The sequence below is a fragment of the Brachypodium distachyon genome, chromosome 2 (assembly GCF_000005505.3).
Source record: "Brachypodium distachyon strain Bd21 chromosome 2, Brachypodium_distachyon_v3.0, whole genome shotgun sequence".
In the NCBI taxonomy this organism is placed as follows: Eukaryota; Viridiplantae; Streptophyta; class Magnoliopsida; order Poales; family Poaceae; genus Brachypodium; species Brachypodium distachyon.
Genome location: NC_016132.3, coordinates 16,307,469 through 16,326,121, shown reverse-complemented (window position 1 = coordinate 16,326,121; position 18,653 = coordinate 16,307,469). Strand labels below are relative to the sequence as shown.

Sequence of the window (18,653 nt, the reverse complement as noted above, 5' to 3'; positions counted from 1 at the left end):
AACATGTTGGCAGAGAATTTGGATCCCACCGAATAGATATTTGTCTTTGGTTACGTTGGAGAACTAGCAAATTTGGCACAGTGCTAAATAATGTTTATCAGTCAAATTTGGTTTTGGCACATTGTGGAGGCCCTAAGGGAGGTCAAATCCAAAATGGGGAGAGAGACACACACAAAAGTAGTACTTTTCGGTTAATCATCTCTCTCTAATGAAGTATAAGACACATTAAAATATTTGGGTGGACTCACCAATTGCAGACCTTTGGACAGAACGAGTGTCTTGTGAATTTGATTAACTGTAAATTTTGGTTCAATGTCGGTTTAAACAGATGTTACCGAACTTGTGAACCGACAAGAAAATAGACAACATCAAATCATAAATTTTAGCATAACTTATATGACTCGAGTATCAAACAAAGGAACCATGACATAACTAAAGGTCTTGCAGACTTGAAGTTACATCAAAGTTCAGAAGCAATTCATACAAAATATATAATAACATAGATATAAGTGTGTAATCACATGCGTTTAGACTATTTATACTAATTCGGTTTATTTGGTTAACCGAGGTTACACTTAGCCACCGAAAATAAGTTTCGGCTAATTCGGTTTCGGTTCTGGTTAATTTGGGTTCGCCTTTCGGTTTCAGTTTGCGTGAGTTTTTTGAAAATCAAAGTCTCCGTTGGCCTGAAATCGTTAATCCAAACTTGTATTTTAGTTCTGACCTGAGTCCTCGATCCTCCAATCCAACGGCTCTATGCCTTTTTATCCGTTCCATCGTGCCAAGGTGCAGTTGGTACTTCAGAATGTTGTATTTCCGAATCTGCCCTTCTCCCCACTTTTCTGTCATTCTTTTCCCCTCACTAAGCTTCGACCTCACACTAGCTAACCAGGTAGTGCCCAGAGCATCAGCTCACACCATCTTCGTCTTCCTCTCGCCTACCAACTACCAAATCCCACCCAAGGACCCCTCTTTGGCCCAAAAGAACACTTACAGGCCGATGGCCGCCTGCTCGACGGTCCTGGCCTTCCTCTTGGCTCTGTCATGCGTGCGGGAACGGCGGTTCTTGGCGGCCAACGCGGCCGTGGGGGTGAACTGGGGCACCCTGTCGTCTCACCGTGCGCCGCCGCCGGTGGTGGTCGACCTCTTGCGGGCGAACCGGATCGGGAAGGTTAAGCTCTTCGACGCCGACCCTGGCGTGCTGAGCGCGCTCGCACGCAGCGGCATCCAGGTCATGGTGGGCGTCACCAACGGCGAGCTAGCTGGTATCGCGGGGTCGCCGGCGGCCGCCGATGCGTGGGTCGCGCAGAACGTGTCGCGGTACGTCGGCCGCGCCGGCGTCGACATCCGGTGAGTGATTTCCTTGATATCTCTTATGGTGAAGCATTTTAGCATCAATAGTGATTCTTGGTTAGGGATTCTTGTTGTTTCAGTGTCCAATGTAGAATTATTTTAGCTGATTTGCGTGTAATATAATTGAATAGTCAAGGGTATTGAATTATTTCTGTTGGAAATGTGGTTGTGGGATCTCTTAAGCTTTATTTGAAAGCTGGAACCGGTGCCGCCTTGATTAAATTTAGTTGAAAGGGGGAAATGAAAAGATACAAGACTTGTTTACTTTAATGCCATTGCTGAGGTACTTTGCTTAAACCCAATTAGATGCTGGTTTGATATACTTTAGCATCAGTGAGTTTGTATCCAGATTATGCTTTGGATTTTAGAATTATCTCTCCATATGCTTGGCCAGTACTCCCTCTGTAAATTTTACTCTAACCATCATGTACACCAATAATATATGGGTTTTGTGGCATAAGAAAATGGTGTTGAAAGCTTATTTCGAATATGAATCCAATGATATAAACTCTGTGGTACACAAACTACATATTATTGGTCTAATTAGTGATCAAACTTGAATATTAAAATGCGTGCACACCCACCATAACAGGATGGAGGGAATACTATGTGTCGTCATTTATCATTGCTCAATTCATTGATTTATGGGATAACTTGATAAGTGAGCCAATTTCCTTCTCAGTATCAAACTGAGCATTCTTTCCTGAAAATATAACTAATATACAATTTAGAATACACACACTGAGATTTATCAGAATGTATGTTGAGACAAAATCTGTTTCTTTTTTCTTGATTTGTTAGAATGTATGTTAGAGACTTTAAATCCTTACTAAGGCTATGCACAGAATATGTACGCAGGATAAATTTTGAGGTGTGGCGGAGTTCACACAACAAAAAATCATGTACAATACAACTATACAGAAGCTCACCAGGATACTAGATATATATTACATTGTGTTCAACAAGTATAGTAAAAATCCAAAAATAACGTACTGGCACTCAAAATACCTCCATAGATGAAAATTACCTGGATAAGCTATATTAATTAGACAAACATAGAAATGATCTGGAAAGCACTGAAACGGTCAAACCATAGAAAATTATGAATTAGTAACTAGTACTCTAGTAGTGTCATATGTAGGATAGAATCATAGGAAACACATTATGCAAGTCCTGTAATCTACATATCTGCCCAGTCTTGTATCTGCCAAACCCCGAACTCTTTTTTCTGTCGGCCTGGAGGCTTCTGCACTCGCGTGCCCGTGTATGGTTAGGGAATTTTGGAATCACCGAATCGAGAGCATGGAACGGTGGAAAACAGGAGATGGGGAGTCACAGTGCCTGCCGGCTGCCGCCTGGGAATGAGAGGAATCGTGAATGCGGCAAGTCTTAGCGTTAGCGATCAGTTATGCTCTAGATTGAGAGGGATACGTCTCAAGAGGCAAGCCCATGCCATAATGACTCCCAATAGACTAGTTAGGCATGCTATGTACTCCCTCCTTCCCAATTTAAGTGTCACATAAGCTTCTTTGCAAATACCAAGGCACAATACTCCTCCAGATTGTAAAGTCAAGCGTGCTCTTTTCCTGTGGGCTGCTGCTGCTCTCTGCATAGCTGGCTGCCGCTAATTGCTGCATCTAGTCCGCGCGCAGGACCCAAAAAGCCAACCAGAATTAATGCCTTAACCGAGTGCTAATACGACACTTAATTTGGAAAAAAATAATAAAAACCTAAAACGACAGGTAAATTGGAAAGGAGGGAGTACTATATATATTGGATTTGTGGGCTGACTTTTAAGTGTTTCGGCCGCCGCACCTTGCTGTACCGGACTACTGGTGCGTCCGCCCCTGCTCTAAATTCATTGTATCCTAAATCGTATACTAGTCATATTTTTCATGAAGGGCTATCCAAAAAATGAGATATGGGATATAAGATGTTGAGGTTTAACGACGATGGTGCGTATCTTGTTGTAAGTACCTTAAGATAATCAAAACTCTAGACTTACCATCTAGACCAATGTTGAATTGAGGTCGAGGTGGATTATGTACGAGTCTATGTCTACCTTAGATTGTGGGAAGATTATGAAGAATATTTAATAAGAAACATGTATATGTTCTCAATAAGTATAGCACAAGTAAAACATACTCTGAATGAGATACGAGGGGTTTAAAGACGGGTGAGTGACCACATTTTACTTTTTAATTTTTAATGTGAGATAGTTGTTCACTATATACTATTTCCGACTTCTTTGTTCTGTCAACGAGTACTGAATCTGAAAAGTTTATGCAGATATATTGCTGTGGGAAATGAGCCTTTTCTGACAAGCTACCAGGGTCAATTCCTGTCATATGTTATTCCAGCAATGACAAACATCCAACAATCACTGGTGAAGGCTAATCTTGCTAACTACGTGAAGCTAGTAGTTCCTTGCAATGCTGATGCATATCAGAGTGCTTCTGTTCCATCACAAGGAGTATTCAGGACTGAACTGACGCAGATAATGACACAGCTTGCCACTTATCTCAGTTCCAATGGAGCTCCATTCGTGGTCAATATCTACCCATTCCTCAGTCTTTACCAGAACTCTGACTTTCCAGAAGATTATGCCTTCTTTGAAGGATCGACCCATCCACTTGTAGATGGCCCGAATGTGTATTATAATGCTTTTGATGGCAATTTTGATACATTAATTTCTGCTCTGAGTAAAATAGGCTTTGGGCAACTACCAATTGCAATTGGTGAGGTGGGTTGGCCAACAGAGGGAGCATCAAGTGCAAACTTGACTGCAGCTAGGGCATTCAACCAAGGACTTATCAGTCGTGTTATGAGCAACAAAGGAACTCCACTCCGTCCTGGTGTATCTCCGGCTGATGTCTATCTTTTCAGTCTTCTTGATGAGGAACAAAAGAGTGTATTACCTGGGAACTTTGAGAGACACTGGGGGATCTTCTCTTTTGATGGACAGGCTAAGTACCCACTTAATCTCGGGTTGGGCAACCCAGTACTGAAGAATGCTAAAGAGGTGCCGTATCTTCCATCACGATGGTGTGTCGCAAACCCTGCTCAGGATCTGGACAAGGCTTCAAATCACTTGAAGCTTGCTTGTGACATGGCAGATTGCACCACTCTCTACCATGGAGGATTGTGCAATGGCATCGGGGAGAAGGGCAACATTTCTTTCGCATTCAACAGTTACTATCAGATGCAGAAGCAGGATGCAAAAAGTTGTGACTTTGATGGGCATGGGATGATAACCTACCTTGACCCATCTATGGGCGAATGTCGCTTTCTTGTTGGCATTGAGGATAGTTCAAGCTCTGCAGTTTCCTCTTGCTGTCGGGTCTTTTGTGGGGTTTTAGCTGTGTGGGTGCTCATGTACCTTAGAATGATGGGTTCTGCCTGACGCTGAAACTGGTCCGTTTGCGCATGATGATCACACCCTTGGGAAATAGCCTGTAACTTCTAGATTTAGGTAATGAAGGCATCATTGCTGTATATGAATCCTAGATTATTATTAGATTTAGGTAAGGAGACATTTGAGTCATATCTACTAATTCATTGTTGAAATTTCTATTTGGAACCCTGAAGTAGTTCTCTGTCTGCCACCTGCTTAATGGGAACTGTTTAGAAGACAAGATGCACTGAATATAGTTTTGATGTAGCACTTGAATGAATTAGTCATTCTGAAGGAACCAAGAGATGTATTATTGGTGAGTCATAGATCCTTACATTGTCATACAAGAACAGGCTGGGTTCCTAGAGAATCCCCGCAAGTTTTCTCAGCTGAAGTATTTACACTTGGATTTAACTATCATTTATGAAGATGTTGGCAACATTCTCTCTTTAGCCTCTTATTTGCGAGCTGCTCCTCTCATTGAAAAGTTTGTGTTGCATGTTAGTACCAGATGTTCATCATGGCTACTTCACTAGTCGTTTTCATTTATTTCATTTGTGTGTTGTGTTGCAGTCTTGCTCCTATTACCAACTACAAAACTTTGTATTCTCTGAAATTGTGTAGTTCAATTCCATGAGACTGAGACACGTAGGGGTTCTTATACATTACAATGTTATGCTATTTCCTTCTATGTACCGATAAACAACCATGTAGTACTATTTTGAGATTGTGTTTCAAGAATTTGCATTCTGTTTTTACAAATGGTTTCCCTCCTGCGCATTTTCATGTACTTTCTACTATGTCAGGAAATAGCGGTAGCAGCAGCCATAATTCTGGTAGTGAAATTTGTGTACAGATAACTGTTCCTTCAGTGCTATCTTGCTGTCTGCCACATTGGATTTGCCTTCCATTGTCAAATTTTAGGGGCTCTCTTTCTCGGGGAAAATTAGGTTGAATTCCAATAAAAGAGCTACTGAAAATAGGTACTCCATAGATGACTTGTGAGCTGTAGTATCTTGTCAGAAGAGAAGTATGCAATGATTTCCTGATCTGTTTGCATATCCTGGGCCCTGGGGTAGCATTTTCGCCTGGTAATTCAACCTTGGGGTAGCATTGTTGCCAGCAATTACATGCTTGCCCTGTTGTTGAATGCTGTTTGTGTCAACTCTTCTTGTAGCACATTTCTCGTCACTCAATCAGACAGAATGGAAACCTTCCCTTGTCGACTGCATAGGACTTCTAGAACCCTACCCAAACTGAAGTTTTCTTGAGAAATACAGTACATTGCAACAAACAAATGTTGTACTCCCTCCATACAACAAAAGATGTCTCAAGTTTGTCAAAATTTGGATGTATCTAGACATGACTTAGTGTATAGATACGTTCAAATTTATTCAAAGTTGAGACATCCTTTGTTGTACGGAGGAATAGTACCCGTGGACAGTTTCTCGCGGTTAAAAATGTGGGTGTTGCTCAGGATATCAGCAATTATACATCAATGTATGTACTATACTTATACGTCTGAGATTATACAGGGAATTGATCATGAGCTAATTTAACCATGGGACAATTTAACCTTAACATCTGAGAAATTCCAAACAAACAAGCTTAAATTGGCAAAACAATTCACAAGTTCTGCAACCTAATTAACTGTATTTAGTGAGAAACTCGGTCAGAAAGGAGATCTCCTCAGAAAGCACATGTCTGAGACCAGAAGGCAACTTTTCCATTACTGATGACAACAAGACGGTAACATCAGGTCAGGCATAACACACCCCACAGAGCACGAACAGAAAACCTTCCTACCACACTAGCACATCTCCATAGAGCAACACAACAAACTAAGACAAATCTATCCACCGGCAGCACAGGCACCGCGAGACAACGATGCGGCACTCGCCTAGGCCCTCTCTCCACGGATGCGGCGGGCGAGCTGGATATCCTTGGGCATGATGGTGACCCGCTTGGCGTGGATGGCGCAGAGGTTGGTGTCCTCGAATAGCCCAACGAGGTAAGCCTCGGCGGCCTCCTGCAGCGCCGAGACGGCGGAAGACTGGAAGCGGAGATCGGTCTTGAAGTCCTGCGCGATCTCCCTGACGAGCCGCTGGAAGGGCAGCTTGCGGATGAGCAGCTCCGTGCTCTTCTGGTACTTGCGGATCTCTCGCAGCGCGACGGTGCCGGGGCGGAAGCGGTGCGGCTTCTTCACGCCGCCGGTCGCCGGGGCCGACTTGCGCGCCGCCTTGGTGGCCAGCTGCTTCCGCGGCGCCTTCCCGCCGGTCGACTTCCTCGCCGTCTGCTTCGTGCGGGCCATGGGATGGGAGCGGGCTAGGGTTTGCTTGAGGGGAGATGAGATTTGAGGATTTCGACTTTGGGCTGTGGGGAAGAACGGACGGGGGCGGGCGGTTTAAGTAGGCGGGGCGTGGGCGGGAGATTGGTCGCCGCCCGCCGCGGGGCGTTTCGGTTTTCGGGAGGGAAGCGGAAAGCGGAGCGTTGGATTTGGATTGGTGGGGTGTCGACGGTTGGGATCGGGTGTTGGGGAGCGATCCATGGGGAGGGTTTTGCGTGCTCTGATTGGCTGGGGATGAGGTCAGGCGGATTGGTGACGTGGAGCCGCGCGCTGGTGATTACTGGTGAGTCGTGGCAGTGGTCATTTACCGCGCGCTGGGAGTAGCAGGGTCCGGTAGCAGATGGTTTTGTGTAACATTTTCGTATCAATGAAAATGGGAGCGTTTTGCTCGTAAAATTCCGAAAATAACTACTCCCAGGACGTGACTAGTGGGTGCATGTGCACTGTAGGGTGGCCCAGGGTGCACATCCAAAAAAGAAAAAGTTCAGATGCGCTTTTCACATATGGAATTTGCTGTCCCCGGACTCCCCCACACACTTGATTTGCGCGCCGTGGGGGTGGGCCCGCGCTCGCCGTTCTCCCTGGCCGTTCTGGGGTGTAGGAAGTTGCCCCCTCGCGCGAGCAGAACACAGGAAAAACAAACAAGAACGCAAAAAGCAAAAAAAAAGGCAGAAAAAAAAAAGCAAAAAGCAAGCATCAAATCCAGATCCCGATCTCCTTCTTCTCCCCCGGGTGCCTTCTTCCTCCCATGAAATTCTCCATGCAAGCTGCCCCAGAAGCAAAAATCAAAGCAGAAATTTGAGGTTGCAGAACAGACTTCTGAAGGTAATTGCCAGCACCCAGCCCCTTACTGCTTCCTGTTCTTATCCATGTTTAAAAACTGGTAGAAATCTGCATATCTAGGCAAAACTGGCAGAAATTTGAGGTTGCATGCTGCCATATGAGAACACAAGTTGGAAAACACAAAAAGCACAACCCCCTTTGGTGTTGCATGCTGACATGAACCTGTCCCCAGAATTGCAAATCTGGGCCAGGTGGGTGATTTGGGCACGCCTATAGGTAAGCATAATTGCAACATGCAAAGATAGTTGGAAAAAAAATGCTACAAGTAAACTCTTACTCCCCTACACGGGTTCCATGAAAACTTGCATATGGAAACATGTTTGGACAGTATTCATCATGGTGACTGGGTATTTGGTTCCAGTGTTGTTGTAGTTATAAAGCAACAAAAGGACGGAAAAAAAAGTTGCTAGTTGTATGTACATATGTATAAAGCAACATCCCAAGCATAGCATGTAACTTGAAGCACAAAAAAGCTTCGGCCATCCCTTCAGTTTCCAGCATTAGGCTATTCTGATATTCACACTACATGCTTGACAATACTCAACCAGTACAGCAAAAAGCATATGGGTTCTGCCTGCATCATTTGCACCCCTTGCTCCCTCCAAAATATGTACAAATCCATCTCTTCAGGGAAGCCGTTCCTGTTTTAAAAAAACAGGGAAAAAACAGAGAGAATAGCTTAGGTAGGGAGGCATAAAAAAGCAGAAATATTCATGTAGGAGCAAGGCATAATAGAACATAAAAAAGCGTAAAAAGGCACAAAATTGGGTTGATTTGAATCTTGCTTATCAATAGCACTCTTATGGGCTCTTTATTAATTGCAGATGGATTGGCTGAATCTTAATGAGTTGCCTACCGATCTAGTTGATGATACAAATGATCATGTTGGCGAAGGCTGTGCAACAGTTACGTTGCCATAATACTGCACACAGCCTGCCCCCGGCAAAGAAGTAAACCAACCAATTTGTACCGAAGGAAATGTTGTTGCATCACATAATGGAAGCATGCAGTTTGCTAGCTATGAGGGCTAGGTTGGACAAATTGAGTCCACTGACTTTAATCAAGATACAACAAGCATGCCCGACAATGACAACAATGATGCGCAAATACCAAAAGATGAGGTTTTATCGCAACCAAGTGAGCCTTATTTGGGGATGAGATTTGGCACGCTGTTATGTGCAAAAGATCACTACAATGCCTATGCACTAAGGTTGGGGTTCTCGACAAGGTCAAGCACATCTAAGAGATCAGTGTACACAAATGAAGTGGAGAAGCAGCTTTTTGTTTGCAATAAATTCAGAAAGCCTAAGACAGATGGTGAGAAGACTCAAAAAACTAAAGTTGCTCCAGATGTGAGCTCAGAATCTGAAGTGGATAGCGAAGATGAGATTGATCAAGAAGATGCTTTGCATGAAAAAACCTCGAAAGAAAAGAAGAAGAGAGACAATTAAAGGCACAAATTGCAAAGCACGGATGATTGTCAAGTTAATGGACAGCAGATGGCAAGTGGTTTATTTCATTGGAGAACACAACCACCCTTTGATTACGAAACCTTCGTTGACTAAATATCTAAGATCACACCAGGGCATTCCCAAGGAAGAAGATAACTTCTTGAGAATTCTGCATGATTCTAATTTAGAGACAGGTGCGTGCTAGTTGCTTTCCTCTCCGATTTCTTTGTTAACATTACCACTAGTTTGTCAAAAAGAAAAGAAAACACTGGTTTAGTTGCCGCCTTTCTTATGCATGATGTTCATTCTTTTTCCCAGGTCGTATGATGCAACTAATGTCATCGTTTTATGGATCTGGTCTTCTTGTTCCATATACAACAAAGGCAATAAGCAACTGTCTAGGATGCGTGCACAAACCTGTGGTGGTGATATGACCGAGACTATTTCCTATTTTACGCAGAAGCAACTAGATGATCCTGGCTTTTACTTCAAAGTTCTTTTGGATGATGAACAAAGGGTTCAGAACTTATTCTGGGTGGATGGTGCAGCCCGCAAAGCATATGGAGATGCTTATTCTGATTGCATCTGGTTCGATACTACTTATTTGACCAATCAGTACAACATGCCCTTTGCACCTTTCATCGGTATCAATAGGCATGGGCAGTCGTTCATGTTAGGGTGTGGCTTTTTGAGGGATGAGAAGGCAGCTAGTTTTGATTGGTTGTTTGAGACCTATGTAGATGCAATGAATGGTGAAGCTCATAAGAATATTATTACTGACCAAGATTGGGCAATGCGGGCTTCAATGGCTAAAGTTTTCCCAAACACAGTACACAGAAACTGCCGCTGGCACATTATGAAAAAAGCACAAGAGAAGCTTGGTTCATTCCTTGGTAGAAGGCTAGAATTTACTGCTCAATTCAACGAGGTTGTTGATTACAGTTTGATCCCTTAGGCTCCGTTCGGTTGCAAGGGATTAGATCCCCAAGCGGAACTAATCCCCGCAGGGTTTGGGTTAATCCCTTCCCTCCACCGAATCCCTGTTGGGATTAAATCCACAAGGGGTTGTAATCCCCGCCTACTTTTGCTCATTCGATTACACCCTCCGGCAGCAACAATTTCTTTTAGCACACTATAGGCGCTTATCCAGCAGCTTAACGTCAGAAAGTTAATTACCAGAAAAATAAAGTAATTTACATAGTGACTAGTAGAGTAATTAACAGAGTGACTAATAGAGTAATTAACATAATAACCTGCACTCATAATTCTTGGCTTTCCCTTAAAAAAACTTACGCTTGCTGAAACATTTTGGATAGACAAAATTAAACAGAGACTGATAACATTTGCCAGCACCAAGAGAAGCAACTAGCTGCAAACTTTCACAGAACCATGTCTCAGCAGCAAAATACAACCAAGTTTGGTTTCAATTAGTACTAGGGGAAGCTGAAATTCCCTGGTCAGGCATTCAAATGCATATTGCTACAATAGAAACTCCATGACACGATGCAGCAACCTCAATGAGGACTGCAGGAGCCGTCCTTTCACCTGGATAAACAAAATCAACAATTTATTAGTAACCTAGCAATAACAACTAAGCAGCATACATGGTCAATACAGTAAGTATGAACAAGAAGTGCATACAAACACATGATCAGCTTCGCGACACAAGGAAGAGCTCCGTAAAAGATGTCATATTCCTTGCTACATCTGCTAGGCATACCAATGACAACATAATATTTGACTCTGTATTTTGTGGCCGCGGGGAGTTGAATGAACTGACCAATCAGAGAAACAGAAAATAATTTGGCATTATGGAAATCCATTCAAGGTACTGTTTTTTCAAAAGCAAACGAACTGCTACAATTTGCATGGCACTGAACACCAATTATTTTCATGGCACTCCTAAAATTTTATCAAAAGCAAACCAACTGTTCGGAACAAAATTGCTACAAGAAATGTACCTGACTCATTTCATCTCGCTTCTTAACCACAGCAGAGCTGAATCAGGATCTGCATTGATGAAGATCTGACAGTTCTCTATAGTCTTGAAGACCCCATAAGCCTTTACTTTTTCTTGAGGTGTGACTTCCATTGTGTTCAGCATAGCGATGCACCTCTTGATTGAGAAATCATCCACATTACTCGATTTAGCCCGTTCTCTAGCTAACCGTGCAGCTTCTTCCTCAGCTTGTTTGGCCCTAAACTCAAGAAAGCTTTCCATCATTCCTGTGATATCTGCAGTCTGTCGATGTCTCTTGGGTTCTTAACCTTCATTTCTTGTTGTAGTACTAGTAGCATTCCTTTGCATATTGGCTTCCACTTCTCTATCCCTTGTCATACTAGCTTGTCCATCATCATATACCGAGGTCTCTTGAAGGTCGGAAAACATGACCTCTATGTTACGGCCTCAACATCAATGGTATCTGCTTCCGTAGAAGTTGTGATCTGTGATGGCTCAATTGAGGTGAAGTTGTGTATGCCATCAGCAGTGTTTCCTAAATACAGAAATTAAAAGCACATCAGGGAGTAAGGAAGATGAAACATTTGATACAGCATATAATTAAGCAAGGTGTAGTATACTAACCATCGTGCAATTCTCCAAGAGCGTCAAAGAGAGGGAAAGGATTGTTACGAAACTTCTTGGCTCTAGGGAATGACTGCATAAGTAGGAGTTACAACCGTGAATAGACGCACACCATAATTCAATGAGAAAGAAAAATATTCAAGAAAACATCTTACAATTATAATGTTGGCCCAAACTGCCGGTTTAGCCACAATCATGCATCGTTGATCATTCCAGGAAGCGCCACTTTGCTTTCTAGCATCATTTAGAATTCTATAGTCTGTTTTCAGCTCCTTCTCTTTTTCTTGCATTTGGGACTTTGTTAGATTTGCATATTGATGCTTCTCATGAAATTTCTTAGCCATCAAGTTCCATGATTCATGAGTCCATCCATTCTGTCCCCTATGCTCAGGAGTATTGTGCTCATGGAGCAAATCCACAAGAGCCTTTTCTAGGCCTGGATTCCATGAAGCTCTGCTTTTTTCTACACAAACTGGAAGAACATATTGTCCAGTTATGGAAAGCAAAAATTGCATAGCTAGTTAGAAATAGAGTCGAACACTTGGATTTCAGAACGCTTACCTTTTGGGGATGGCTTCTTTTTTCCAACTTTGGATTTCCTAAGGTTCAGCATGGGCGATCCTCTTCCGGTCATCATGACTTCTGGACAACATTTATAACACAAGCAACTAAAGCATTACTTATACAAAATCAGCACACATTAAATATACATATGCACCAAGCATTAATTATGAATAAGCATTAAAAGAGAGTTCACACGTAGTACTCGATTACATCCCATAAATATTGTGATCCACTAGCTACTATGCCGGTCGGTAATCTTCCCACATTTGTTGTGCAATTGTGTCTCTAAGGTTGTTGCCTTGATTATTAAGGTTGTCTTCATGATTTTGAGGGCCTTGCTGATTTTGATCATCACCGTTGGGAAGATCCACAAAATTTGCCGGTATATTATTGGGCTGGTTGTCTAACCATCTCTCATCTCCCTTGTGTAAACGGATGATGTTATGGAATACAGCAGCAGCCGCTGGTATCTTGACTTGGTTCTTTATTCCATGAAGTGTGCCCACTTTAAGAATGGGGAAGCGCTTCTTCAAAACTCCCAAGGCCCGCTCTATGTGATTCCGTAGTACAGCATGACGGTGATTAAACAACTCCTTGTAGTTTTGGGGTCGACGGCGACCATGACCGAAATCCTTCAAATGATAACGAACACCACGATATGGAGCAAGGAAAGATGAGGTGTTGGCATAACCACCATCAACCAGATAAAACTTGCCCTGTGACACTTTAAAACCACTGTTCAAGGCTGACCTAAGAACCTTAGCATCTATAGCCGATCCTTCCCAACCACAGGATTTAAAAGTGAAGTTCAAATCGAAATCGCAAGCAACCATAACATTTTGGCTAAGTGTGCCCTTCCTATTTCTAAAAGGTGCAGCCTTATCTTCTGAGATTGTTATGGGAACGTGAGTCCCATCAATGGCTCCTAAGCAATTCTGCAAAGACAAAACTAAAAGTGATTTTCTGAAATTTGAGAAGAAAAGTATTGTTTTGATGGAACTGGTAAGGTAAGCACCTTTAAGTATGGGAAGAATCTTGGATTTGATTCAATTTTCCAATGTACTCGATTGAGATTGGGTGGCTTCAGAAATTTTTGGCAGAGGGCAGGGATTACGTCGAAGAGACTCTTTATATGGTGGTGAAAAGTGTCTCCACTATGCTTGAATTCAAGTTGAAGATCCTCAAAAGATGAATTGGGAGAAAGCATCCATAAAAAGAAGGCCAACTTTTCCTCAACTTTAATCCTAGTATCACGTATCAATTTTTCCCGTCTAAGGTAATTGGCCAAAGACTTGAAAAAATGAGGCTCCATTCTAAATGCTACTTGACAATTCTTGATATGGCCTTCAAGTAATTCTCTAACGCGCTCCTCGCCTGTCAGCAAATATAAGTTGCGCGACCTTCTTTCTCTTCTTTTAGCAAGTTGATATAACAGAGGAAAAATAAGAAACATCATATCGTCATCATCCTCGTCCTCCCTCTTCCTAATATGATCCCTTGTCATCGTATTCATTGCAATACTAAAAAGAAAATACTGCTAGTCATTACTAGTCCAAGTATAACTTGCTAAAGGACAATGAAGTCAGGATACCTTCAGGCTGCTGTCTAAATTGTGTGAAGTCGGGTGTTGCAACTAAATCCCAGGATGGCGGTGGTTCACCCTCTCCTACTCTACACGGTGCAGCAACAATCTAAAAAAAATAAACATGTTTGAGACAAGTAGTGAATAATGATAAACCCTCAGAAAACATGTCCAGCACAAAAACAGTGAGGGCCTTACCGGTGAGAAAGCCACGGTGAAAGGGGTGGACGCCGTCACAAAGTGTCTATACAGTGAAATCCAGACTGCAATAGACAAGGTCAAAATTTAGCAAATTGTAAGAAGTGTTAAGGAAATTTTATATGAACATTAGCTAGGTGACAACCAATCCTTCCTTGTACGAATCATGAGTTTACTACTCGTGGTCCCTACATGCTGCTACTTAATACAGATCTAGTATGAACACTATCACATGATGAATAAACACAACATGAATATGTAAGAATTGCAATATTTAAGATCGGTACAGTACCTTAGGAGCTACTCTCGGATGGTTTAAGGCTTGTCAATCGAGAAGTTTGAGCGATTTATCAGCAGGGAGCTAGCATGTAATACAGATGGAAAGGAATTAGCTAAATTATGTTTCTAAATAACTTGCAAAAGTGACGGACCAACAAATATAAGGCTGCTAAATGAATTTGCCATTCAGAGTACACGTAGCCGGAAACTGAACCAAAAATGCAGAACACTGTATAATTGACTGTGTATACAACACCAGAATTTGTGTATACAGCAAAAGTAGCAACCATTTGGAATGAAACCACCAGGCAGCTACATATCAATCTTGTGACAAACCGATAATTGGTGCTGAGAGTTGAGAACCCTATAATTGTGTCCTAGTATATATTGATATAGATCAGAACTACGGTGCTAAAAAATGAATCCATGTAGTGCCAGGATCGGTGTTAGGCTATTGCAACGCTCAAAGACTTGAGGAATTCAACTATAACAAACCAAATAGAGATCATACATTAATCAAGAACACTTCTCATTGAAAAGAGCTATTTTTAAATAATACGATTTTTTTAATCATTTTCAAATTTTTTTCAAAAATCTCAAAAATAATACGGCCTCGGCCTGGGTGAGGCCGATTGGGCCCAGTCGGCCTGGCCCAAACCGATTCGGCCCAGTCGGCCTCGCCAGGCCGACTGCTCAGCCCGCGGGGCCCCCACGAGGCAGTCGGCCTGGCCCAGGCCGACTGAAGCCCAGTCGGCTTCGCCCAGGCCGACTGACCCAGTTGGTTTCGGCCAGGCTGATTCAAAGTAATTCCATTTTTTGTTTGCGGTCTTTTGAACTAAAATAGATTCAAAGTAATTCCATTTTTTTGTTTCGGATCCTTGCAGTCTTTTGAACTAAAATACTCGACAACTTGGATAAAAGTAACACGCCGAATTCGTTGCATGATCAACGCATACACGGCCGAGGCCCATTTTTTGTCTCGAATCCTCGCGGTTTTTTGAACTAAAAGACTTGACAACTTGGATAAAGAGTAACATACATCGATAATTTGCTGGACAATTTTTGTGTCGATTCTTTGCGGTTTGTTTGAACAGAAAGACTTGACATTTGGATAAATTAACATACATCGATAATGTGCTGGTTACGGAACCAAGGCACGACTAAATTAACATACATTGGTAATAACGCAATTGGACATAATTAAAGATAGCAAATACATTTGAAACACAAGCACTACTAAGACCACTTAGGCCATTTTCCGCTCGTATCGCCACGTTCTTCTGCAGTCTTTGTCACGGTGGTCCTTTCTCTTTGCCTCTCCCTTTCTGCCTCACGAGCATCCTTGCGCCTTCGTTCCTCCTCTTGCATCTCAAGCGCTTTCTCCCTGTTTTTCCTTAGTGCTTCGTCAATCCAACGATGTTGTTCCTCCCTATGCTCTTTCATCTCTTTCTCTTGCTCCTTTTTCTCCTGAGCTGCAGCTTTTTCCGCACGCTCCTCCGCGTGGAAACGCTGGCATGCATTTCGGGACCTTGTTTTGGTCTCTTCCACCGCCAAATCTGGCATCTCCGTGTCAATTCAATGATACCGCATGCATAGGGGCGGAGGAGACTACAAAAAAGCCTACCGTTACAAATCTGATATGACACAGAAAACCTGTTTTAGAACATCTAAATGTGCTTACCGGAGGCTTGTCGTACGGCGAAACCGGGACAGGTGGTTCATACTCATAGTTCGCGCACATGAAAAACCTCATGCCCAGCTTATCTGAAAAATCTGTCACCTGCTTCACCTTGCATAGATTGCCGCACCAACACCTGAGATGTTCCATGGGATGAACTCATTAGTAGTGACACCCTACTAACTGAGCTGGGCCACCAATTTTATAGGTGCAATTTCCGATTGAGGACTTCTGCAGAGATACGGCAAGAACTGCTAAGGTTGCACGAAAGGTGGAAGAAGCACGGTGAAGGTAAGAGTGAGTCATACCTACAATGGGCTAGAAAACATCCATTGTTATGGGTTGAAGAGGAGGAATCCGATGAAGATATCTTCATGCCAAGCAAAACGGGTAAGAGTTCTTCATCGTCCAAGGGGAAGAGTACATCATCGTCCGATGAAGATATTTTCATGCCAAGCAAAACGGGTAAGAGTTCTTCATCGTCCAAGGGGAAGAATATTGCACCGTCGAAGGGAAAGAGCACATCATCGTCTAAGGGCAAGAGCACTTCATCTTCGTAGGGCTAGAGTTAGGTTATCTTATTTTAAGTTGTCGACTTTAATTTCAGTCTTTCTATTGCATATGTATTTCAGTCCTGCCGTTTTTTATTTGCAAATGTAACTTGAATAAGAATGCGAAAAATAGTTACATGTCTCTCTCATACATAGGTAGAAATATGTCTCATACATAGGTAGAAATATGTCTCATACATATATAGAAATATGTCTCATACATAGGTAGAAATATGTCTCATACATAGGTCCTACATGCAAATATCAGGCACGGCGTCTGGGACGGCGTTCCGGGGGTGCCTGTGGCGTGGTCCAGCCATACCTATGAGGTGGCAGAACGTTGCGCGGAGGAATCACGGACCCATCCTCACGATATTGTGTATCCTCCTGTGTGTGGCGGAGTACTGAACATCCAGCTGTGTTGGACAGAATAGTCCTCTCCTTGAGCGTGATCCTGCTCACTACCCCACGAGGGTTCGGACAACGACGACTGATGCCCGTAGGCTCCTGCATGTGGGAAAGTACTTAGCATTAGAATTGTGTAGCAGTCATGGTAATGAACACAATAGATAGAAATATACATACCCTGTGGCTGGGTCAGTGGACGAAACTCGAAGTTCATCCAGGGACTATGCTGGTGCTGCCACGCCGAACCTCCATCCTGAAAAGAGGGGGGTTGTTGCTGCCACGCTGAACCTCCACCTCAAAAGAGGGCTGCTGCTGGTGCCAATAGTCGAAAGAAGACTATGGCTGCTGCCACGACGAGCCTCCGGCCTGCTCAGGAGGTGGTGGCCTGGGCGTCGACTGCTTTGGTAGACGTGGACGCGGGTGGTGACGGGGGTGCGGTGCTTCCTGCTGACTTGGCCGCTGCTGGTGCGTGGAGTGACGAGGGGGCCGTACGGACGCTTGGTGGTGAACGATGTCCGAAGTGCGGGTGCACGTGTTAGCCGCGTAAATAGAGCGTAGCTTCTCCTCCATTCGTCTAAGCTAGGACTGGTGCGGCTCCCGTGGTAGTAGAAGTGGACCGGTCGAAAGCGAACGTCCATACGCAGCGAACTCGACCTGTAAATCCTGTGTCAACTGAGCCTGCAATTGGCACGAAGAGTAATACATATATATGGCAAAGTACGTAACAAACACATGCATTATGTTAAGAGAAGATACTTACCGCGTGCTGTCTAGAGCCTGAAGTAGACTGTCTAGGGTACATATCTTGCAAACTCGGCTCGGCTATCTCCTGGGGGTGAGAGTGCTGAATGATGCTCAATCGGGTAGTTGTCATGTACCTCTTCAAATATCCATTGAATAGATCGAGATCAAAGGCCTCCAATGGCCAAACCCGTGTCGTCGCAATCTCCCACTCTGTGACGTACGACTGAACCCTCTGCAGCCAGTGAGTCTGGGTCCTGGTACTTCCCTTCCTGGTAAACCTGAGATCGCAATAGAAAGTTGAACACTTAAATTATGGACAATTCTAGACGACAATCATAAATTGGAGAACTGCACATACCTGTGGACAATCTGTGGAAGTGGATCCTTCGTCGGTGGAGGAACGACCAACTGGCGTGCCCCAAACTGCCTCATGACCCTCTGCTGGGCCATCTCCTCCACGCAGACGTCGAAGATGATCTTTAATTTTGTCATCCAGTAAGTGTAATCTCTCGTGCAGACCGTGGACATCCTGCCAGGGTATCTATCCTCGATGGCGTCCTGTGTGTACGGCTCCCAGACAACCGCCTCAGAGTGCAACACGTCGAACTGCTCGTTGAATGATGGGTAGCAATTCCTGACCTGATCGTGTGCAAAGCATCTCTGTAAAAAAAAGAAGT

The 18,653-nt window shown here is 43.5% G+C and overlaps 2 protein-coding genes and 1 long non-coding RNA gene across 3 annotated transcripts; 1 reads left to right on the top strand and 2 right to left on the bottom strand.

The window, feature by feature from the left end:
- The first annotated feature begins 853 nt into the window (after positions 1-853).
- LOC100828989 (glucan endo-1,3-beta-glucosidase 5) lies at positions 854-5,199 on the top strand. Its single transcript, XM_003567956.4, has 2 exons — positions 854-1,350; positions 3,643-5,199. The coding sequence occupies exons 1-2, from the start codon at positions 1,001-1,003 to the stop codon at positions 4,754-4,756; spliced, it is 1,464 nt and encodes a 487-aa protein (XP_003568004.1). The 5' UTR covers positions 854-1,000; the 3' UTR covers positions 4,757-5,199.
- A 1,260-nt stretch (positions 5,200-6,459) lies between these two features.
- Positions 6,460-7,138, bottom strand: LOC100829289 (histone H3.2). The gene has a single exon (XM_010232792.3). It carries the CDS (start codon positions 7,056-7,058, stop codon positions 6,648-6,650), a length of 411 nt encoding a protein of 136 aa, XP_010231094.1. The 5' UTR covers positions 7,059-7,138; the 3' UTR covers positions 6,460-6,647.
- A 6,978-nt stretch (positions 7,139-14,116) lies between these two features.
- On the bottom strand, positions 14,117-14,659 carry LOC106865432. The gene is made up of 3 exons (XR_001406099.2): positions 14,609-14,659; positions 14,317-14,381; positions 14,117-14,227 (listed from the first exon to the last, which is right to left on the bottom strand). It is a non-coding gene; the product is annotated as an uncharacterized LOC106865432 (long non-coding RNA).
- Between the last annotated feature and the right edge of the window lie 3,994 nt (positions 14,660-18,653).

Coding starts and splice junctions, on each gene's coding strand:
- LOC100828989 (XM_003567956.4), top strand. CDS start 1,001: ATGGCCGCCTGCTCGACGGTCCTGGCCTTCCTCTTGGCTCTGTCATGC. Junction 1,351..3,642: donor CGCGCCGGCGTCGACATCCG/GTGAGTGATTTC, acceptor AAGTTTATGCAG/ATATATTGCTGTGGGAAATG.
- LOC100829289 (XM_010232792.3), bottom strand. CDS start 7,058: ATGGCCCGCACGAAGCAGACGGCGAGGAAGTCGACCGGCGGGAAGGCG.